Genomic DNA, 24,452 nt, shown 5'->3' on the forward strand with positions numbered 1-24,452 from the left:
TGTGACACAGGGTCACAGTAATATATTTAATATCCAATTTACACCTTAGTTTAAATTCTCAGCATAACTGGCACATATACAGTTCCTCTCTGCTATTACAGATCTTTTGTCCATCATAGTTTCCCTCTGCAGCAGGCTATTAAAACAGATGAACAGTGTAGTCAGAAAGGGACATCCCACAGAAGATTTTCCTATTATTCTTTCATTACAGGTTTTTATGGCATTTTCTTAAAGGCAAACCTGAAGTAAATTAGTTGTAAATTAGGCTTTGAATTTCAGTGGTCTGGGAACAATTGCTGTCTTTTTTCCATTTTGGTATATTTTGCATTCCTTTTCTTTAGTGGAGTGTCAAAAATTCTTCGGCATTTCTTTGAACCCAATCTTGCCACTTGAAACGTGTAATAGCTGGGAAAGCCGAGCTCTCTCTGGCTGACATCGCCCCCAAGTGGGCTCGTGCCGGGGATGCTGCCAGCCGTAGAGAAATGGGAATGGGAAGGGAAGGGCATCATCCCCCAACAGATCTGCTTGCTGGTACTAGTGCAAAGCGTTAGTACCGGTAAAAGGAGCAGCTCATAATATTAAAAATAAAACCCCCAAGCTGCAGAATCTGCAGATACCAGACACAGGCTGAAACGTGGCCAGTTTTATGCAATGCTCTGCAACATTCCAATCCCTTTCCTGTAGGACTGTCATACTTACTCATAACCAGGCTCAGTGCTACAGTTACAGTTATTTAATTTAAATTTACAGATAAAAACATTTTAAGGTCTAACATGATTTGATATTGATAAAAAGATGCTTTGGTGTCTGACTGGCCTTGCAGTGCCCTTCTGCAAAGTCTGCGTGAGAAAAGGACACTTGAGAAATCAGTTTACAGAGTTAGCAGTACAGTTCTCTAGCTCTCTCCGAGATTGACTTGACCTCTGAAGTCATATTCTGGGATGACTTTTTTTCCTGATGATTCTGCAGCATGCAAATAATAGCTTCCATCTGAGAGTTTTATGACCACACATCCCCACAAAACCTCTTCTTTTGTGCAAGCTTCAGTTCTTTTGTTTTCAAACTTTTTGACACAGTTGTTTTAGAATATTTGTACCTTTCTGGCATCATGACTCAAACTATGTGCCAGTATCTCTTTCTGCATTCAGAAAAAAATCCCAAGCAAAATCTATTTTGGCCACAAGTATCTGCTGCTTTGCTTTAACTGTGCTTCACAGAGGCTGACAGAATTTCAGTTTCAGAAAGACTCTTTTTGATTTCCCGTAATGCTTGAATGAATGAAAAGAGAAATTGCCTCACCTATTGCATGTGCAGCAAAACCTTTTTATAGTCAGGCATTTATGTTGATAAGTATTTATCCTATACACGGGCTGCATTTTGTGGTTAATTCTTTTTTTTTTTTTCTTCAAGGTAAGTGAGCAAAGATATCAACAATTCACTGGAAAAAAAAGAAAAAGGAAGTACATTGATGTGTGTCTCACTTGCACTGTCTGATTTGTTGCCATTCATCTTTATATAAAGTCCTGATTCAGAAAGCTGAATTTGGCATTAGCTGTTTTGCAAGTACTGCTGACAAAAATACCACATGTCATTTAAAATGTTTGAATTGGGAGTGTGCTTAATGTTTCTTTCTACTTATAGTGCTAGCTTTTTCAGACTGTACTGTTTGCTCCTGTGTCTGCTATCATGCATGATAAAGGTGGGTTTCTGCCACAGCTGAATATCACTAAATAAGTAGATAAGCATAGAAGGTCTGGTAAAGAGCAGGAAACCAGAATCTCTTTCCTTGGAGATGAACAAGCAGCTCCTGTCAGTGCCTGTGTTCATTTACCAAACTGAAATGGTTTAATCCTTTTCAGGAGTCCAACCCTGGGGTCATGCCGGGTTCTCCGCAGTCGCCACCTCCAGACACTGACTCCCTGGACAAACCCAAGCTGAAAGCTGGTGGCTCAGTAGAGAGCCTGAGGAGTTCCTTAAGTGGTCAGAGCTCAATGAGTAAGTTCAATTGTAATTGTGTTGCTCCATTTCTGTGGCTTCAGGGAGCACAGATCTCCACAATAAGCAGAACTGGAGAAAGTTGAAGCAGTGGTTAAAAAGTTAGAAGGGCTGATGAGTTAGTCATTAAGGGTTTACAAAGAACTGTAAGCTCTTGCTTTCTGGATGGGTGTGCTGGGTTCTCTATTATAATATAAATGATTAGACTGAGAATTACAATCCTTGGCCACTAGTAAACAGGTTCTTACTAAACATGAGATTTCTCCTGGGCCTCCTGATGGGCTTCCCACCCTCCCTCCAGAGGGACCTTGAGGTTCTCTCATTAACTAGTTAGTTGAGAATGTAAAACCTCTCTGGCTAAGACTGTCTTTACACAAAATAGAGCTTAAGTGGTACACAGATGAAATGAACTTGCTTCACTGTGAGTTACTGACCAATAGAAAACAAGAACATATTGGGGGGGGAACTGAAAAGAAAGCTCCATTTTTAAATAACTGAAAGTACTTTCTGAAAATCATCTGCCTTTTTGTTTGGTTTTCTTTGTTTTGTAATGTCAATACAGAGTGTTGCCATAAAACCGGTTTTTTGGAAATGAGGGGATTCTGGAACTTCATGCAGGATTCAGAGCTTATTTGACTCATACCACTTGTGCTTTTCTGTGGGCAAAACTTTTCAGATAAATGACATCTCCTTTGATGTATCATAGATGAGATACCAGTTAAACAGCTTCTTAGTTACATACTGAGGAGCTGACTTTGGGAAAATAGGAGTGCCAAGTAGATTATTCACATGACGGCAGAGTTAGTTATATAGCAGCATTTAAGAACTTCTAACTTTGATTACCAAGTTCTGTAAAAAGAAGACCCATGTTCTGTCTCACCTCTGTTTCCTTTTCTGAACCTTCCTCGCAAAGAAATTCTTTGTTATAGATTGATACTATGTCTCTCACCAGGTGGTCAGACAGTGAGCACAACAGATTCCTCAACCAGCAACAGGGAGAGCGTGAAATCAGAAGATGGTGATGATGAAGAGCCTCCTTACAGAGGACCTTTTTGTGGAAGAGCCAGGGTTCACACTGATTTTACTCCAAGTCCTTATGATACAGATTCTTTGAAGCTCAAGGTACCAGCCATATCTCTTTTTAAGGGGTCAGGCATTTATTCTGGCAAAATAAGAGCTCTTTGCAAGAACTATGCAATTCTTCATCTTTTAATGAGTTTACATATGGGTTTTTTTAAGCCATTTAGCCTGTGTTATTAGACATTTAGGATTTGCTTGAATCACAGCAAAATGTTATAGAATATAAGTAAGTATCGGTATTTCTCCACATCCAGGGAGAGACACTTGTGTCTTTAGTTTCTGGAAAAATAAAAATGTGCCACAAATTCATTTCCATTTTGCAAGGATTTTTTTTTTTTTTTTTTTAAGATTGGGATAATAGTTTGTCTGCCACAATGAGTTAATCCATCAATTGGAAAATTTTCAAAATCCTTGGAAGAAATGTGGATGCATCTGTGCATAGTGTCTCTTAAAGGCATATCAGTTAATATAACTTGTTTTGAGTTAATGTTGAATTACTTTGCTGACTGTGAGTTGTCACACACACACACACACCCCCCTTTAATTTTTCTGGTTATCAGCTTTTATTTTTAGTTGTGTTGTATTCAATTCAAACTATCTGAATCCTTACATTCATTATTTAAAATTCTGAGGGCAGGTAATTCCTATTAAATGTACATACGGTAATCTCTTTATAAGCATACAAAAACAATTGTGTGTCCATTTCTTAGTTTGGTCAGGAGCACTTCAGGAAAAGCAGCAGTGTTGCACAGTTACTTCTGCATACACCTCCTTTCCTCAGGAGATCTGATGTAAGGTTGTGTCTGTGTACACTGAGCATGTTGTTTACACCATTTCAGATATTGCACATCTTAAAGACATTTTTGCAAAACAGCAGTGATGCATGACTGGGGTATAAGCAGGTTTGTGAATCAGGACAGTGGGGGTCCATTCCAGGCTTTTTTGTTGACTTGGTCTGTGGTCTTAGGCGTGCACATTCCTTTTTCTCCCATTTGTAAAACAAGTATAATCAGATATTTTTGCAAGAGCTGTGGTTAGCCTTTGAAAACTAAAGAGTGTTGTCCATTCTGTGTACATGAAATTATAAGACAAAGTGAGTTTTTTGCTTGAATATCCATCAGAGATTATGCCTAAATGGCTTTCTTGCTTCTTTGGTCTGCAGAAAGGTGACATCATTGATATAATCAGCAAACCCCCTATGGGCACCTGGATGGGCCTGTTGAACAACAAAGTTGGCACTTTCAAATTTATCTATGTGGACGTGTTAAATGAAGAGGAAGAGAAGCCGAAGCGGCCCACCAGGAGACGCCGGAAAAGCAGACCGCCCCAGCCCAAGTCAGTTGAGGATCTCTTGGATCGCATCAACTTAAAGGTCCGAATTCTCTTTCTGTTTTAGCCTTCAGTTTTACTTGTAGGAAGGGGCTGCACCTTTGGAGTTACTGTTTTGAAAGCTGCACACCAGCTTCATAACCTGAAGGATCACGACACCACTTAGCAGAACTGGGTCTTAGTTGCAGAGTGAAAATTACTGAAGCCAGGCAGAACTGCATGTCAGGCTTGATGAAGGGCTGCAGGCTGTGTGCGCTTGGAGACTGTAAATCCTTGCATAGTATGGCTACTAGTTACCACACTTCAAAGGCAAGCAAAAAGTGTAAAATGAAAATAGTAACCATCTTTTTAAAGAGGAAGGTTTTTTTGCATATTTCTGTTCAGAAGAGCTAGGGATAAACAAGAATGGCTGTCACTCATCCTTTGTACTTCTCCCTTCATACAGAGCTGTGCCATATTGTGCGTCTGGATAGCCTGCTACTCAGGCCATTCAATACAGTGCATTCTGTATTCTGTATTTTCTGTATCAGTTTAGTGTGTGGTGTCCCTGCTCATGGCAGGGGGGTTGGAACTAGGTGATCTTAAGGTCCTTTCCAACCCTAACTATTCTATGATTCTGTGATTCTATGATTCTATGATTCCAAATACAAAAATATGTGCAGCATTCTGGTTCTGGCACAGCTACCTCCCTGAACTCTGAGCAGTGTTTATACAAGCTATAATCCTATAATTAATGTTATACACTGGTTTGCATTTGCTAAACTTACTGCTTTTTCTGTTGGTTATGAAAATCTCTTCTAGTGTCTTTGTTGAATAAATATGTTGTCTTACAGTTTTCCTTTTTGTTTCTTTTCCTGTTATGCAGGAGCACATGCCCACTTTCCTGTTCAATGGTTATGAAGATCTAGATACCTTTAAGCTTTTAGAAGAAGAAGATTTGGATGAACTGAACATCCGAGATCCTGAGCACAGAGCTGTTCTCCTCACAGCAGTGGAGCTGCTACAGGAGTATGATAGTACGTGGGATTTTTGAAGTTTTCAGTAGTTCTGCCAAGATCCTTGTAAACCTTTTAAAGCAGAAAGCTGGTTCCAGGAATTTTATCTTTTTTTCCTAATCTAGTTATTTCCAGGGTAATCCTGTGTAACAGTATGTAGATTTTTGAGGAGTGACTTAAGGCTTGTATTTGTTCTGCCAGAATGCTTTTGTTCATGTAAGTCCTGCTACCCAACTTATTCATGTGATGTCAAATGAACAACACATATGCTTTAGAATACTGATATTCAGGAATAAATCCTGAGATAACCTACTCAAAATAAGAAGGTGAGGCATGGAGAATAGGGAAGAAGAAACTTCTTTTTGAGATAATCAAGAGTAAGAAAGAGATCTAAGCTCAGAGAGCCATGGTCAAGGGTAATGTGAATTAAACTTTCTCTTATTTTACCTGTGCACACATATGGTTCTTGGACTGTGAACTGCAGGTTAACTACAGTTAGCTTCAGGTTGTACACATAACAACACAGCAATTTGTAAAGGGACAAAACACAAGTCAAGTGCAAACAGTGGGAGACAGTGACCCAACTACCTGAAGTGCAGGAGTACGATTCTGCCCATTGTACAGGTGGTCTCCAGCAAGTGGTTGCAAAGATGGGGGAAAGCAGAGCAATCCATGACAGTCAAATTTGATGGCATCTTTGCTGCGTGGGAGAAAGTGGGGCTGTACCATCCACACAGAAGTCCTGTTGGAGTCATGGCAGAGTAGATTCATTTGAAAAACAAGTGTAGCTTGAGGAATTTAGATGCACACAACAACTAGTTGCAGCAGCCTAAGACAGTACTGAGTTGCCCCTTTGTACCTAAGTGTCAGCAGAACTGTAGTATCCCACCAGCCAGAATCAGTGGAATGGATTGTGTGAGTGCTTTCTCAGCTGTTTCTATGCAAAATCTTGTGTTTTAGCTTAAATCACCATAGCAGCAATTTAAACAGCTGTTTATTAAGTGGACAGTGCTTAATTTTATTATAGAGAAATGTGTGGTTAGTATCTCTAGACAATGCTGTGTGACCTGAGCTTTCACTGACACACAGCTTTTTTGTTCATTTCATTTCTCAAAGAGGCATCCACACTTTCTCTGCCCTCCTCTACGCCCGAAAAAAAACACAGCTCCAGACTTAGATTCTTCTCACTTATATCAGAGTAGCATTTCATCACCTAATATGACTTCTCTTCATTACTTGCAGAAATATTTAGAATGCTCACTTCCATGGAATAATAATTTTTTTAGGGCACTTCAATTTTGGTTTGAAAACTTGAAGAACTATGTGATGTGGTGGTTGGAAAGTATAAATTCCAGCTGCAAGTCAGGGTGATGAGCAGAAAGAGAAGTGAGGGCCAGACAGCTGGAATCTGGGAACGGCAACAACATTGAGTTCCACCCCATAATTACCTTTCATGTGCTGAGAATAGGAATTGGAGTAGCCATTTCTGACATTTTATTGCAGGAAAGAAAAACACAGCATAAACTGTATCCTTGCATCATGAAGATTTACACGATACGATTTCTGACTAAACATTCTGAGTAAATTCCTGGAATCCAGCCTGCGCAGCCTAGAGGGACCACACTTGAGTGCTGGCTCTTTGCACAGACCAAGGAAGGAAGGAATTGTTACCACTAGTCTCTCCCTTGTCCCTTCCCGCTTCATTAGGGGACAACATCTAACTTTGCCAGGCCCACCTCTGATTCTTCCTCTTGGTCCCTTCTGGAAAGTAGGTCAGGGTTAGGATTTTATTCTTTTTTACTTGATTTGGGTTTTTTCAGTGCATTTTTTTTTTTTTTTCTCTCTTTTCTTTTGTGTTGGGTTGGGGTTTGGTTTGGGGTTTTTTTTAAGTTTTAGAACTTTTGCTTCATCATTTGAAATAAATTTCCACAGTTGTAAGTTGCAGGAGTTGGCCCCAAGGCAGCTGAGGTGCACGTGCAGTCCATTCTGCTTTCAGTGTGCGTCACACTGCTCCCTCACACTTGCGCTGAGGCTGTTGCTTAATTCTTTACCAGATAGGTTGAATGTTTCCAACGTTTGCAATGGCTGTTCCTAATGCTCCCTTTTTTCTAAAACAGTGATCTGCTACAATTAATACAACAGGGAAGATTATAAAATCATAGGATCTTTTAAGTTGGAAAAGACCTTTAAGACCAAGTCCAACTGTTAACCTAGCACAGCCATGTCTACCACAAAACCATGTCCCTAAGCACCCCATCTACACCTTTTAAGTATCTCCAGGGATGGTGACTCAACCACTTCCCTGGACAGCCTGTTCCAGTGCTTGACAGTCCTTTTGGTGAAGTTTTTCCTAATGTCCAATATAAGCACCCCCGCATGCCCCCCCAGCACAACCTGAGGCCATTTCCTCATGTCCTGTTGCTTGGTACTTGGGAGAAGAGGCTGAAACACACCTCACTACAACCTCCTTTCAGGTAGTTGTAGAGACCAATAAGGCTCCCCTGAGCCTCCTTTTCTCCAGCTGAACAACCCCAGTTCCCACCTCCTAAGACTTGTGCTCTAGACCCATCACCAGCTTCATTGCCCTTCTTTGGACACACAAGATAATGGTGTTGGAAATGGAAGATTGAAAAGTTCGGCCAGGTTTTCTGTTTGCCTGTTTTTCACTGTATTCTCACATCCTCTAGGTAACAGCGACCAGTCAGGATCTCAGGAGAAACTTCTCATTGAAGGCCAAGGCCTAACCGGATGCTCTCCTCGGGATTCTGGCTGCTACGAAAGCAGTGAAAACCTGGAGAATGGTAATGGTGACAGCAATGAGCCTTGTAATCCCTGCAGCCTTTTTTCAATAGATAACTTCATATTCTTTCTGCTCCTATTACTAGCTGACACAGGCTACTTCACACTTGATTTTTCCTCTTTGTTCTGACTGCTTTTTTCCCCTCTTGGCTTGAGCGATTGGTTTTCATTGGTATTGTTTCTGATTAATTTATTTGTATTGGTAGGAATCAGATCACTTTTCAGAAATCATCTTTCTTCTGTGATCATATGGCAACAGGCACTCTTGCTGCCATTCTCTGCCTTCTCCGATTCCTATCATGTTCTCATGCAACTGTGCCTCATGAGGCTTGCACTACTTACACTCCAACAGCCCACATCTAAGGGATTGCTGGTAATGGAGAAATCACTGAACTCACTGAGATTAGGATTTCTTCAAAACCCATACAAAAAATGTTCTCTGTTTTAGGCCATATCTTTGTTTGCTTAGGTTGCATGTTGCCTTCTCTGATCAGAAGCCAGCTGCAGAGATTTAGGACTTTTCAGTGTATGAACACTAGCAAGTTCAATTAATTGAGGAGCTGGCAAGGAAATAAACCATGAAAATAAAATGCTTATGGTATCAATTCCCATTGCCTTATCTTGCATCAGTGAAAGGTGATACACTGAAAAATTACCGAGACAGACGTTAATAGAGGTTGCTCTGTTCTAAAGAAATCAGGTGGTTGTGCTGACTGAGCATGCTTTACTTGAGGGATGGTGTAATCCTGTCATTAGGAATGAAATACTAAAATACGTGAAACTGGTTTGTGCTTGGCATTATCACTCCAAGCAGTTGAGCCATGGCTTGGCCTCGGACTGCCTGGTTTCGTAACTTATAGCGGCCGTTCTTCCCATTTAAAATATGAGCTAAAGGTCTTTCTCTTAGTATGTGTATTTTCTGTCAGTCTGCCACTCAGAAATAACTATTTATTGAAGAAAATTGCGATTTGCTTTGGGGCTGAATGCTGAAATCAACAATATACTAAATTCCTGAAAGCAGAGATTTTTTTTTCTTGAATATGAATCTCCATCCAGTAGGCATGCTGGAATATAATCATGGCTAAATATATGGCATATATGACAATTTTCATCCCTTTTTATTTCTAAGTGCCATCATAATGATAGCTGTAGCATTGAAGTTAAATTGCTGCCTGTACATTTTCCTTATTTTAACAATATAATAAAATCTTTAGAAAGCAGTTGGCATTGCCTGTCTGCTTAGATACTTACTATTACATTTAAACTAATATTTCTATCTGAGTTTTGCAGAATGTGAGATACCACTGATGATTTTTATATTGCTTTTTATGTATGGTTTGCTACATTTCTGCATCATTTTTGCTCACAAATGCATTTAGTGCCTGTTTTGAAAACCATTATGAAAAGAACATTTGGTATGGGATTCATTCAGAGATTTTGTCAAGGCTGGTTAATCTGAAATGTGCTACACCACCTTCTTTGCAGAGTTCATGGACTATAGTTGTTTATATGCATATTGTTTTCAAAATACATTGGATTCTCATCTGTTAAAATAAGGATAATAATTTGTCTAGTATAAACATCAAAATGAGCAGAGCAGCAATAATAAACTGCACTTGATAAAGGGGAAATACATTCTGAAAAGAAACAGTTCTTCAGATTTCCTGGGGAGTGGTTATACATAATATTTTGATGTGTAGTATAGCATCTTGTTTTGGTCTGATATTGGGCCTTTTGGCATCAGTTCAAGATTTCAGAGGTGCTCTTAGATTTTTGGCTAGAGTGTGGTTTGCTATGTACAATGGCAGTGGCATGTATGTATCTTTTATAGGTACTGCTCTGGGTCCCACTGCAGAAGTATTTGGGAATTCTCATAAGTATACACGATGTACTTAGAGCAGCAGTGTGATTTTATTCCAACTTAAGGAGACCAAGGAATATACAGTTCGTGACATATTCAGTGTTAGGAAGAATGTAAGAGAAGAAAACAACTACCCATGATCAGCCTATTAGTCCATATAGTCCAGTCCTCAGTTTGAAACAAGGCAGAGAGAACAAGCTCTCTTTTAGATTTCTGACAATGGTGCAGTTATAGGATTTGTTTTGCATGCAAGCATTGCCTATCTGAGACATATTTGGAAGCCATATGGGAAAACTAGTTCTCAGAGGACTGGCCAAAAGCAGATAGCTAGAGAATTGTAAAGGAGTAGAGCAAGCATATTTGATGCTTCCCAGAGTACTCTCGGGGAATGAATCATTTAAGGACTCAAAAAAATCGCTACTGTTTCCTGGCATTCATCCATTTTCCTGAAACTTTTTCTTTTTATGAACATCCCTGGTCTTCCGTAGAACCTCCATCCTAAAAGTGTTTAGGCCGGTTCACTATTGTATAGACCTCTGTCATACTCCTTCCCATGTCAGCTCCCTTCTAGTTCTTATTCCTTATAGGGCATTCATGTCCCTGATCATGCCTGGTGTTTTTGAACCTTTGCTTGTGCTGTGTATCTTATTTAAAGAGAGAGGGGATGTGAGGGGATAAGAATTGTGCATGCAATGTGCAGAACTGAAGAAGCAGACAAACCATGGCTTTATCAGGTGGGATAAGGGTGTTCTCTGATTTGTTCAGATACTGAAGCCCAGATTTCCATAGTGCCAAGTAGGCATCCTAAGCACTTACGCGTTCAGTGCTAATTAGTGAGAAAAGGAAGCAACAGAGCAGGTGGCCACATTGCCTAATGTAACGTGCATTTCTGCTAACTTGTAATCAGTAATGAGGCTACAGTTGTCTTCTGTGCCATCATCTTTGTTGTGTCAACAGAGCTGTTTGAAATGCATGCAAAATATAGCCATAGAAAGCAATGCCAAATGAAGTTAATTCAGGCCACTGAATACATTCTGTGTCTGGTTTTGAGTACTTAAATTTCTGAGGACAATTTTCCATACAGATAAAAGGTTCTAACAGAAACACTGAAAATTTTTTGCTGTAGTTCTTGTACCTCTGGAAATATTCCCCAAGATAATTTCCTTTCTTCTGAGGCAGATAATGGCAGGGAATTGAAAAGTTCCTTCTCCGTATTCTAGTAACAAGAAGTACTATGAGAGGTGGACAGTGCTTTGCCTAGCAAAAACTGCACCATAACATTAAACAAAAGCATTGAAGTATGCCTGTAGCTTGAACTGAACCTGGAAACAATATAAATGTTCCATTTGTTTTGTGTAAAGACCACCTTTGTTATCTTAGTTTTCACCATTACATTTGTGTCATTCAGAGATGCTACTCTGGTTGACAGCACTAAGAAAGGCATTGGATTGCTTAACTATACCAGGGATTCATAAGAATGAATTACTATTAAAAAAATGCTAACCTTAAAAATGTTTTAAACTTTACTAGCTATTCACATTAATCCTTGCAGGCTTTTTCTTTTTTGTTTTCCTGAGATAGGGAGGGAATGCTAAATTTGTGGACATTGTTTATATAGCTCTCTACTTTATGAAAACAATTTTAAAACATATTTAAAAGTCTGTTTTCAGGAAATACTACCTTCCTTTTCTAATGCATCAGAAGTATAATGAAGATACACCTGGTAGTCAGGAGGAGAGAAGGAATAGCTAGAAAACAGCTGCACTCCTGATACTGCTCTTGACTTAAATCTGTGTAAGAGAAATTATGTTCTGAACCCCTGTCCTTTGTACAAAACAGTAGCATTGAACCTAGCACTTTTTTGAAACCATTCTGAAGCAGAGAGCTTAAAGATTGCGTATTGGGTTATACATTTTATAGGCAAAATGTTTTGAACTTCATCCCATTCTCTCTACATTTGTATTTTTATGCCAAACAGGGCTGGAATGAACTGAAAATTTGACTTTACTTTCCAAAATTTTTCTTTCCTGTTTTTCTTTGTTGTTTTTTTTTTTCCTTCTTTTTTTCCTATTCTCCGTTTCTTTTTTCCATTCCCTGACTACTTGCTTTACACAATCATATCCTATTTCTAAAGGAATGAAATGTTGTTTACTAGCTAGCCTTGCGGCTTCAGTAAGAGCTTACATTGCACAGCAGTAGCATTTCTCACAACTTTTCTTTCAGCGCTGAGGTTCCTGAGTGTGCTTTTCTAAAACCAGTATAGCTCCTATGTATTATTTCAGATTGAAAAGAAGGTACGTGAATTTTGTGTGAGCTGTGACAGCAAGGCCCAGGCAATATGGTGAATTACTGCACGTCAGACATATACTAGCAAATATGAATAATGAAAAGAGAACTCTCCATACTTACTACATATTGACATTAGTGCCTAAAGGCACTAAAAAATGAATGTAACATTTCTTACACATGTCTTTTTAATGTGGTTGTAAGTTATTTTCAGAAAGCAGTGGCCTAGCACCATGGGAAGGTGCAGACAGAGAAGTCTTTATGCTGCTTGTCTGAGCTACCCAAACTCAAGGTAGTAGCAAGGGAGCCAACTTAATGCGTGATGTGTCTTTATTAGCGTTTTGGGGTAATGGTAATATTTAGCTTGAGTTGAACTGTGAGCCATACAGCTTCTGAGAAAGGAGTTCCTGTGTGCTGGCAGTCATCCTTGTAGGCTTACTTTGATTTTAGATGGAATAACCTCTCTGGCATACCAGTAAATACAACCAATATTTTTTGAGAGGAATGTTTTCCTTATTTCTGTTTAAATGTAACCTCCATTTTCTTTGCTAGTTTTCTGGATACTTTGGTTTTTAAACTCCTTGAGCAGATAGAGAGGGAAGAGAAAGTGAGAAAGCAAGCTGTTTCTTTTTGGTGTTAGATTCTTTCATTCATATTCAAAGTGAGCAGTGAATATTATTAAAAAACCAAGCATTGAGCTTCTTTCAGGATAAAGCTTTGAAGGTGAGCTGTATGAGAAGAAAGCATCTATTGCTTGAAAGTGCACCAGATAAATCTAGTTCCAATAAAGTTAGAAAAATTTCTCAGATCTCCAAAAGTAACTGGTCCTTTAATTGGCAGCTCTTGATTGTCTGTTGTTACAGACTTTTGATACCATTTAATCAAATCGGTTGGATTGGGGGTTTAGTGGGGGTTTTTTTCCCCATTGCAAAAAGAAATTTAAAGCTTTACCCTGATTTTAGAAAGCTTACTGTACATGGGGGAAAGTGCCCCTGTCACCCTGAAACAGTAACTGTTCAGGATGTGCTGTCATTCTGAGAGCTCATCTGCTTTGAGACAAATTTACTTCAGTCTTGTTGAAAGGAAAATTAAAAAAATGATCTATGCAGTATTTGAAAAATGACCTTGTATTTCATACTACTGAATACTCTAATGAGTTCAGTCCCTTTGATCAGAATTTTTCTGTCAAGCAGATTTGATGGAATTCACTGTTCAAAATCAGTGGTGCTTATCTCGTAAAAATACAAAATAAAGCTTACAAAGAACGTGTTGTTCATATTGATTCATGTCATCTCATCTTAAGTGATTATAATAAAACACCACATCTCTTAAGACCTTCCACTTCAATAAAACACTGTGATATAACACTAAGATCAGTCACACCTGAAACTCCCTTTTGAAACACTTCTCCATCTCTTAGTATAAGCCCTTTTTCAATAAAACTCTGCTGTCCCTGAAAGTAACTTCACAAAGGCACTGGTGCAAAACCAGTCTTCCAACACTTCTCTGTTCTCTGGTTTGCCGTTGCAAATAGTTTGCTGCACGTTTGGCACACTTGGTAATTAAAATGAGTAAACTGGATCTTTTCTTTTTAAAAAAGACTTTCCTGAGCAATCTAGTAAACTTCATTAGAAGGTGAACATAATTACCCATATCCTGAACAAATTAGAAATGTAGAAAAAAGAGGTAGGTCTTTTGAGTTATTTATCTGTGGGGTCAAAAAAGTTCATATAATGCGTGTAAGGTATCAGTTCTAACTGTAGGATATTTGTACACTGGAAAAGGTTGAGCTAAACCTGAAATCCCTGCAAATTGGGGAGTAGGAAGGATATTAAGTATTTTAAATGAATTTTCTTTAAGCGGTCACATTTACCAGTTCTTCATTAGAGCTGAAGCTCACAAATTTATATGCTTAAAATGGCACTGAGTTCTTGTTATGTTATTCAGAGTTATGAAAAAGCAAGTAAAATATTTTGTTTCAAGGGCATTTAGAAGTGATCCGTTATTTGCACTGCAGATTATTCGTGCTTTTAATGGTGGATTGTGATTTACTTGCTTGTAGGTAAAACTCGCAGGACCTGTCTTCTGCCCTCAAAATCAACAAGTGAGCACAGCTTTAAGGACTTCAGCAGAAACCAGCTATCAAATTATCCTACTCTTCCACTGACCAAGTCAATAGAAACTCTGCAGCAAGGGGACAAAGAAAGCCGGTTGAGCCACCGTGCTTTGAAGAGCTCTGTCCAGCCTCCAGCTGTTACAGGTCTGAAGAAGAACCGTCGGAGTTTACCAGTTGCCGTCTGTCGGAGCTATGAAACTCTGGATGGCCCCCAGGGTGTAGATACATGGCCAAGATCCCACTCGCTGGATGATCTCCAGGGAGAATCCAATACTAACCTACAGGACACTAACAAGGAAGTAGGTTCTTTTCCTCAGGATTCACTGGATATAGCAAAAAAGGCAACTGGCTCTGCCCTGCCACCTCAGTCTCATGGAGGCAACTGTGTCATAGATGACTTGATGGCTAAGCAGGGTAAAGGCGCTGCTAGTTCTCAGAAGGGAAGAGCTAAGGAGTTAGACTGCTCTGTAATGGAGACTGCAGGTGGAAAGCCTGCTCCATTCCCCCTGAAAAACTGTGAAGCTCAGCCTGCCTTAGTGACACATCTTGCAACAAGGACGCCTCTGGAAATACAGAGTAAAGGCTTGCATGACCTTGCACGGGCTGATTATGCTCCAGTCCTCAAGGGAGGTCTAGAAGCTGGGCAAAAAGGCACAAATGAGGCAAGAATGCAACCAAAAAATCCTTCTCAGCCGCCACCCGTCCCTGCCAAAAAATGCCGAGAACGCCTTTCTAATGGATTATATCATCCTCCCACGACCCCAGGTGGGAACCACTCAAGTCTAGAAGCACCATGTTTGCCAGTAAAAAAAACCAGCTCATCCACTCCCATTGATTGTCACGGAGTACCTGCCCATAGGACATCTTCTGAACAGGAGCCCAGTACCCCTCCTAGTCCACTTCCACCCTGGCTGTCGGAGCTCCCAGAGACTGCTAGTGTTCAGCAGCATGTGATAAAACTAGGTCCTGCTTCAGCGAGGAAAATCTCTTGTAGCAGGAGCATGGATCTGGAAATGGTAATAGAAAACAAGTTGCAGTCTGAAGACATTGATCTTACCGAAGAACCGTACTCTGACAAGGTGAGTGGAGGACATAGCTTCAACATTTTTCTTCTACGAGCATTCCAGGGGTTAGTCTTTCATTTATTGTATCTGTTGTATTCTTGCAACTAACCAGCCGATATAAACCATAAATCATTGGGACATTAGACATTCCATAACTATGTTCATCTTTACTATCAAGCCTTATGCCTGAAGTAACTCTTGTGTTACGGGGATACTGGGAAATCCCAAACTGATTCTGAACCTTTGTCTTTTCAGGCCACCAGTACCTTGGTGGCACTGTGCATGGGAATGTCTCTTTCTTGGCTAGGGTGGGGAAATAGGGCTGAAAAAGGAAGACATGATTAGATTTTATGCTTCCAAGAAAATCTGAATTCATAGCATAGTAATTACTACATCATTTTAGGAAGGAGTCCTAAGGCCCAGTCCTTCCTTTAGAGATTGCTTTTTCAGTTTTCATGGAATCTTGAGGAAAGCTCCTTCTTTCTCTCATCGTGCACTTCCCTTTATGTTTGCATTGATTGGTCTGAATTAATACACTTCTTTTGTCTGTCCTCTCTCCTTTGTATCTGGCTGGGAACATTCAGCATGGTCGCTGTGGCATTCCTGAGGCTTTGGTACAGAGGTACTCTGAAGACTTAGATCAGCCTGAAAAGGATGTTGCCACAAACATGGACCAAATCCGGGTAAAGCAGCTGAGAAAGCAGCATCGCATGGCAGTGAGTATTTCAATAAATGCAATTTCTTATTTATAAGCAGACTTTTAAAAAGGCCTGACTACTGTGACAAAAGTGCTCCCTGTGTTCACCCAGCAGGTACTACAGTGTAGGTAGGAATACTAGAGGGTCAGGAGGTACCTCCCCCTGTCCCAAAGGACCAACAGTTAATAGCTGAAAGGAGAGTGAATAGTCCTCTCTCCTGACTGAAAAATAGTCTTAGTAGTCTAAGTAAACTGCAAGCAGTGGTTAATAGAGATTTGCTCATTAAGGGTGGTATGTATTAAATGCTTCTGTATTGAATTCTGAGAGCTTTTACACTCCTTTTTAATTTCTTAAACTATGTTATTGTCCACCCCTTAGCAAAAGCAGGAGGGGGAAACCGTCAAAAGCTTTTGCAGCTTTTTGTAAGAGAACTTGGTCTGTCTGAGGTGGCAATAGGCAAAATTGGTATTCTCTTGCCTTACTGAGAAGTTAAATGGATCACCCTGGAAAGTCTTGTCACTAGCTATTTTTCACTGATCTCAAACTAATTTGGAATGGCACATGACAGTTGCTCAAGCAGCTGCATTGCCAAAATCATTGCTGTTGCTTCTGTGCCAAGTGATTCTAGCCTTTCTACCTGCACCAGTCTCATACTGACAAATATAACATGAGAGAAGTTGAAAAGTCTGCTAGGCAATTCTATCAGTTTGGAAAAAAAAGCAAAAGACTTGCTGTAAAGCACACAATTATGTTTAACATTAAGGGTTCTTTTCTTTATTTTCTTTACTACCCAGATTCCAAGTGGAGGGCTCACTGAAATTTGCCGAAAACCTGTATCCCCAGGACTTATCACCTCTGTATCTGACTGGCTGATCTCCATTGGTCTCCCTATGTATTCCAGCCTGCTCACAGAAGCAGGATTCAACACACTGAGCAAAGTGCCTTCTCTGTCACAAACTTGCCTTCAGGAAGCTGGCATCACAGAGGAAAGGCATATAAGCAAGCTTCTGGCAGCAGCAAGACTCTTCAAACCTCTTGATCCAGAGGCAATTTAAATGCTCCATAGTGTGGCATTGCCTAGTCGAGAATCCACTGCTTTTTCCTGCACCAGTATTGCTCTAATTACTTCACATAGCTAAAGGGATTGAGGAAGTGGCTCCCAAGGACAGGCAGATATCTTCTTCGAAGGATATGAAATGTTTCTATTGCTGTTTCTGGCAACTGAAGGAGAAGAGAAGCAACCACCAGGTAATATAGACGTGGTACTTCCCTCCCCCCTCACTCCCCTGTAAAGTATTCTTATTTCATAAAGTGCACAGGGCTGACCTGAAAATCAGACAGCTTCACAGAATTAAGGGACCCTAACACAATTTCCACAAGTTTGTGAAAGTAATACTGGTAACAGTCCCTGTTTCCATGGAGAGCTGCTTAGGTTGGAGATCTTCTATACATCCAGGTTCCAGGTACCTTGGGTCAGTCCTAAAGACCAGGTACAAGCCGAGGTGCAAATTCCAGTAGAAGCTGTTTGGCAAATGCCTTTTGTTTATTTTAGCAGTATAGAGCTAAACACGAAGTCCCCCGGTCATCTTTGCTGTTGCTTGGTATAGGGCCCAATACGCCACAAAGCCTTTAGCTAGGCCAAAGTTAATGGACTGGAATTAGTTTTCAGTATGGTCCATCTCTGTCACTCTGCTGCAACTAACCTGCGGAGAGTCAGAAAGCTTCTTTTTATTTGTACAGAGCTGAGGTCATTTTTATAACTGCTTTCTAGCAATCAGCTTTTTATTTGCCTTAAAATAAGCTTTCAAGCAGTTACCTAGTGTTCACTTACCTGTGTTCATGTTTCCCAAGCCTTGTTTCAACCTGTCACTCTTAAGCTGCACTTAGGTTGATTTCCAGCTAACGTAGCTTCTATAAAATGCCTCATCATAACACCTTCTATGTTGTAGAGATGCTTTTACAAATGCAGGGTTATGCTAGGTTTCGGTTATCAGGCTAACTTCTTGTTCACTACAGTCTGCATTTACTGTTCTTACTAAACTGTTCAAAGATAAACTGCCTTGTATGTATATAACTGCTTTTCATTTTAATCATATTCTGTGTACTGTGTTATATTGTCAATCATTATGCTGCAGCTTTGACTTGGTATCCTGACCATATCGATTCCAAACAGTGGGTTTCTGCAAATGAAAATCCACTTGTGGGAGATAAAAAGCAACAGAAAAGCAAATTGTGTCCCATAGAAATCCTCAGATCCGATAATTCCATTGCATGGATGAAAACCCCCATATATAGTCTTATTAAATGCACTGTGATTTTACAGCAGGTGATATCCCTCATGACTGTGTTCATGTTAACTCTCACTGGAAGAGAGTATTGTTCTGGCATATGTGGTGAGCCATTTTTCCATGTTGTAGTGATACTTTTCTGCCTAAATCCATGTAAAACGTTCCATTCACATATGTGGCTAATGACAGATTTTATTTTTCTATATGGGTACACATCTTCTATACCAAATACAGATTAGCATGAATAGCACATAACTAGCTTTTTCTTTGTGGTCTATATATGGTGTGTCCTTCAGCTTCTTGTAGCGCAAAGGCTCCATGAAAGGACAGACCAAGCTTACTCTGGCCAGTAAAGGGAGAAAGTATAGAAATCTGGGCACAGGCCAGGATTTGTGGCTGCTTCCAGTATCAGTTCTGACATCAACTTAGTGTATAAAACCAGACAAGGAACTTCATGATTTGGTGCTTCAGTTATCCCAGCCTCATACTGAGCTAATGACACTTCTCCTGATAAAATTCTCTCAGACTGATGAATGAAAAACTGGTTACTCCATGATTTCTTACTGCATATGGTCCTTTCATGGTCATATTTTAAGACAGATGAACTATGCATTTCACTACAGATAAGTGATTTGTCTTCTGGTCAAATTGGTGTTAGGTTTACTTGCCTTGTTTCTTATTTCACCACTGTCTACCACACACCATCATGTGAAGGCAATTAATTCACTGATGTATCTTGAAGTGGTTCTCAAGGAAAGCTCAAGCTTTTGTTCTCTAGCAAAGTGTGTGGGTGATCAGCATGTTCTAATATGACAGCATCAGGAAACATACAGCACAGATGTTTTGCACAGCTGGTGAAAATCTGGAAAAAGAAAAAATGTAAAAAAATAATTAAGTGTCATTTTAATAATGATGATTTGTCTGTTGTTCCTCTCTGAGGCTTACATGGCAACTATTAGTAAGCGAGAGATGGAAAGAGTATTGAGACTTCCTGAGATTGCTGGCAGGGGCCAGAACTGAGTAGAAGTAAGTAGACAGCAGCTGTGTTGGAGCAATGGAAAAGTCCAAGATGGCTATATGCAATAAAAAAGGAAACAAATTTCCTTGCATTGCAGAGAAGGCAAGTTGCATAATAAAGTTGTCCTGTATTAATTATTTTTCTCTCTTTTACTAGCAGGACAATTAGGGAATAAACTGAACCTGTGCACCAAACGCTCTTTGTAAATCTGTAATTTTAAAATGATTACATATCCCAGGGAAACCAAATCACACCCTTCAGGGCTAGAGTGAGCAGCCTGAGGTTTGTGAGTTTTAATAGTTGCTTTGTTTTTCTTTTTAAGGCTGTGCTCTGTGGTCTTACTTGAGTTACAATTTTAGTTGCTATTTTAATCTAAAAAAGCCTTAAGCTTCTCAGTGTTTGAGCTTCCCGGCTATGGTTTTGGTGACCTGTGGTGTTCCCCGAGCAGGTGAGGCAGTGCAGTATGAGAGCCATAACCTCTTACGTCTTGCAACCATGCAGTGCTCTAAGCAAAAGTTTGCTCATAAACTCTTGGGAAGCACAAAGGAAACCTGCTGCTGGAATCCTAATCTGCTCTGCTCAGGCTAATGATGTTAAGTATCTAATCATTGTACCTTTGTAACTCAAACAGCTATTTAAGAATAGAAGCAGCAAGCCCAAATTATTACCGAATGCTGTCATAACCGTAAGCTTCCATCAATAACCCTCTGTTACTACCTGGGTGGCAACGATGCCCATAGTTCCCTGTGCTCTCTGATGAGTCTGGCTTCAAATGCAAACTGGGAGCATGATCGGAAGCATCAAACATTGCATTACTCGAACAGGTCATCATCTCTAAGAGCAGCAATAGTGGTCAATTCACCAAGTCACAGCTGTGCAGTTGTACTGTATTATTTTTAGAATAAATAATACTTCTGGTCCAAGATACTTTTATCTTTAATTGACACCCTGGGGAATCAAAACTGTCAAGCAAGTTATGTAACAACTAACAAAGTTGCACTTTCTGTATATGAAATCAATATTTAAATAACTTATTTTTCTCCATTTGCTGTTCTTAAATGATGTAAGTAGCTGTAATATACCAGTACTCAATATGTCCTGCAGTTTGCTTCAACCCAAGAAAGCTGTGTATTGTAAAGAAAAAAAAAAGAAAAAACAAAATATGAATGTGTAAAGATTATTGTGCTGTTTCATTTAGCAAAAAAAATGGTTGACAAAAGGGTTTTCCTGTGTATCAAAACTTGTCTATAATTATATGTCATACTGTTCATAGATAAAAAGTAAATAAATTTCCTTGGTCTCTCTCTTTTTTTGGTTGTTTTTAATTTAGCTAACAGGTCTTCTATTTACAGGTCTGGTAGCAGCATCCAGCTGTTTGATTTCTCTGCTTGTATCGCAGGCCCTCTCTCTCCATCTTACCAAGCCTCTACTTCTTCACCTTGTGAAGCACTCTCAACACGCATCTACAGCAGGAGAAAAAGGTTAAAAAAATCCCCAACCAACCAAAAAATATTAAAAGCTCTGATAATCCAGGACTAGAAGCAGCATGGGATGTGGGTCATCCCTGTCTGAACTTCGTTCCTTGTATCCCATGAATGTCCATCTGCTGGGCTCAGGGTGTGAGATGTCTCCCAGGTCTCCCCTTGAGAGCTTTTCCACTTGGCAATGGAATATTTAAAATTAGTGGAATCCAAGAAAGAGCATGCGAGTATAATGCTCTGGAGTTGTAGTTACAGCTCTTGCCTTCAAGAAGGGATTTGAAACCTGGTCTTCAAATGCAGCTCTGCCTTGCTGGGCTGGCAAGCTGCCTCATTATGGAGAAGGTGGCTGTGACTCCTGAGAGGTCAGGTAATCTCTGCAGTCTGTATGACGCCAATGTCCAGGTTTTAGGACAAAGTTATCCTGAGGACATGGCTCTTGGCACTTCCTTCTAGCTCACTTGAGTGACTTCTCACTTTGCATGTTGCATTTGTTGGTCTAGTTAAGTTTGCTGTGCAATTAATGGGTGTGCATAGCTACCTAACAGAGTGCTGGCAGCTCCACACAGCAACAGTGCACCAGAGCTAGAAGTTAATCCTTTTTGGACTCAGCCGTAAGTAACAAGGGTGGACTGTGCCTACATTAGTTGTCGTTAACTAAAGCTTAACTCTGGAAACGACGTAAAGAGAAAACAAAAAAACCCCTACTGTTTGGGTTGGATCCAGACAGCTGAATCCTTGATTCTACTCAGGCAGCGCTCCCATCAGAACTGTACAACGTGGCAAACAGTTCGTGGGAATGAGGTAGCATGTCAGATGTGAACTTCTAATTTTCCTCTTCTATTAATATCTTTCAGTTCAGCTGAGGACCAGGCCAGCACTGTGCGTGTGCAGCAGAGGGCACTGCTCTGCTGGCGGGCGGAGAGCATCCACCAGCCCCTGGGGACCACAGCTGCCTCGCACACAGCCCGTTTCCAAGGGTCTCTCAAGTAACAAAACAGAAATACAAACAAAACAAACACTGCACAACATGAAAAGCCAGAGCGCCTGCCATTGCTGCAGCTGGAAGGAATACTGCTTCCCTTCCAGGACTGCTGTGGTCCAGGACTGCTTTGGGAGCAGCTGAAACACAAAGCCCCTATCCATTGCTCTCAGCATTTTGCTAGCGTGTTTGATCCAAATGTCTACTAACCACCATAGCTGCTGCCAAAACCAAACACCACCACCCCGACACATACATACCTCTATCCTTATTCTAAAAGCTCTCTCCTCCATGAAGTGTTAGCACGAGAAAGAGAGACATGGGAGAAATGTGTTAAAATTCTTGCTCCTAATACTTATAAAAAGAAACTTTATGCCTGAGCAGAAGGTTCACATGTAAGCCCATGGAGATTTAAAAGCTATGAATGTAATATTGCATACACCAGCAAAGCTACCTCATGAGACTACTAAAGGTTAATCATTTAACATTCACAAAGTCATATAAAGCAAAATCTTCCTAGCACTTCAGCTTGCCCTTTTGCAGGTACCGCAGGCTTTCATTGCATGAATGGACGTAATTGTTTTTTTCCTTCAATTCTGCAACATAATTCCTTTATTGCTGAACTCATGCCTGCGTGATGGTGCTCACAGCTGTAAGTGATGTTCAAGCCCTCATCCCAAGCTCTGGTATTACTGAGATTCTAACATTTCTGGTGGGTTGTGGCCTGGCTTCAGGCGGGAGAGGAACTTCTACGCACATAAATGAATTTAGAATATTCTACACCAAAAAACCCCGACCTCTTTAAAAAATTTTCAGGACGTTTACAGAGTTAGTATACTTCCAAAAAGTTAGACTAGAACAAAGCCATAGGTCTTATTTCAAGGGAACCTTGTTGCTTAGGCTGCTGTGGTTGGAGTTTGTAAGAATTCTATGTGCCTACGGTCAAACAGAAAGGAGCCTGGTGGATTTAATTGCTTCCAAGACTAGACAGGTTGGAGTAGGAGAGAAAGGTGAGTTGGGATTACAGTTCTGCACTTTAAACAGCTTTGTTGTTTACTGAATCCAGCCTTTTAGCTTCATCATCTCTGAGACAAGCCCTGCATAGTCTTGGAGGTTCTACACCTGGCTCTTCCAAGGAGGATCCCATCCCAGGTAGGCAGAGTGCTTTGTATTCCTGACATTTCTACATTCATTCTTTTAGTATATGCTATTGTGAAAGTCTCACAAGTTGTATTTCTTCATTTTTTACAAAAACAAGACCTGTATTTATGTCCACAAATATTGCCTTAAGGGGACACGCTTGAGAATTCTACTATCTATCTGCTACTATTGCTTTTGTTCTTTGGCTCTACTGACTCCTATGATACTGAATCTGGAAAAATGGGATTTCCAATTATTTTGTGTTTTACTGAAGCATGGGTGAGCTGTTACTACTAGTGTTCACTTTAAAAGTTCTGGTTTAAGTGACACATTTGCAGTTAGCCAAACAAAACCTCACCAGCAGTGCTCTGTCTCAAAGGGTGAAACTGAATTGCCACTCCTGCAAGTTCGGTGGTGATTAAATACCTGCAATGCCAGCATTTGGTAGCAGTGACAACCTGTCTTTCTCTCTGATGTCTGTATGACAGAGTCCTTGCTGGAACTAGCTGGGTACCAAGAGCTGAAGTTAGTCCAACTTCCAGGTCTGTTCAAGTGTTAGTAATTCTACAAAGCCAAAAAAAAACCAAAGAAAAGAATTGGCAATATTGCGGACTGCCTACTACACCCTGAGGTGTGAGCAATTGTATAGCTTACAGCAGCTGTCTGATTAGTGTTGCTGCTGACAAGCAAAACTTTATACCTTTTTGTTGTCTTTTTAGCAGCACTATATTACCTGCCACTCACAGGAGTTGTTGCATAAGGAAGGCTGCATTCCTGATAGGGACAAGCAGGACTGCTTCCCTCCTGCCTCCCACCACGATCCCTGCTCACCACTTCAGGTCTGCCGCTCCTGCAGAGCAGCACAGGCGGTGCTTATGAGCATCAAAATACGAGCATCGTAGAAGGTGCTTTGGATCTGGAGCAGTGTAGTTTCTGAAGAGAAGAATGGCTTAGATTAATTCAATTACACAAATTAGCACTTATGTGCTTAATAAAGTCATCTAATGAAATGAGATGAGAGATGAGATGCTCTCTCAATTCATTAATCCTCTTCCCTTTGAGAGAGACTTTTTTTAGCCCCCAAAGGCTGGATTTAGAACATGCCATGGGACCAAATTGCTGCCTTCTCAAGTTTTCTCCTCCGCAACCTGATGACAAAGTGGGGGAAGGTTGCAGGCGGCTTTCTAATACACACGCAAATGTGAGTCAAAGATTAGCCTTTTGAAGCACAGCAAAACCTCTGGATGGTGCTCAAATTTACTTATTTATTTATTCTCACTTGTGTGCGCATTTTTGCCGAGGTGAGTCTCTCCACAGAGGACG

The 24,452-nt window shown here is 40.3% G+C and overlaps 1 protein-coding gene across 1 annotated transcript in view; it reads left to right on the forward strand.

Moving 5' to 3' along the window:
- SASH1 (SAM and SH3 domain containing 1) overlaps positions 1 to 17,278 on the forward strand; it is a 32,099-nt gene extending 14,821 nt beyond the window's left edge. The window contains 8 exon segments of the mRNA XM_010017318.1: positions 1,860 to 1,995; positions 2,948 to 3,117; positions 4,238 to 4,447; positions 5,270 to 5,420; positions 8,087 to 8,200; positions 14,408 to 15,540; positions 16,110 to 16,241; positions 17,018 to 17,278. Of these exon segments, the coding sequence (XP_010015620.1) occupies positions 1,860 to 1,995; positions 2,948 to 3,117; positions 4,238 to 4,447; positions 5,270 to 5,420; positions 8,087 to 8,200; positions 14,408 to 15,540; positions 16,110 to 16,241; positions 17,018 to 17,278 (2,307 nt within the window).
- The last annotated feature ends 7,174 nt before the right edge of the window (positions 17,279 to 24,452 follow it).

Source organism: Nestor notabilis, unplaced genomic scaffold (assembly GCF_000696875.1).
Source record: "Nestor notabilis isolate BGI_N333 unplaced genomic scaffold, ASM69687v1 scaffold16246, whole genome shotgun sequence".
NCBI classification, from domain to species: Eukaryota; Metazoa; Chordata; class Aves; order Psittaciformes; family Psittacidae; genus Nestor; species Nestor notabilis.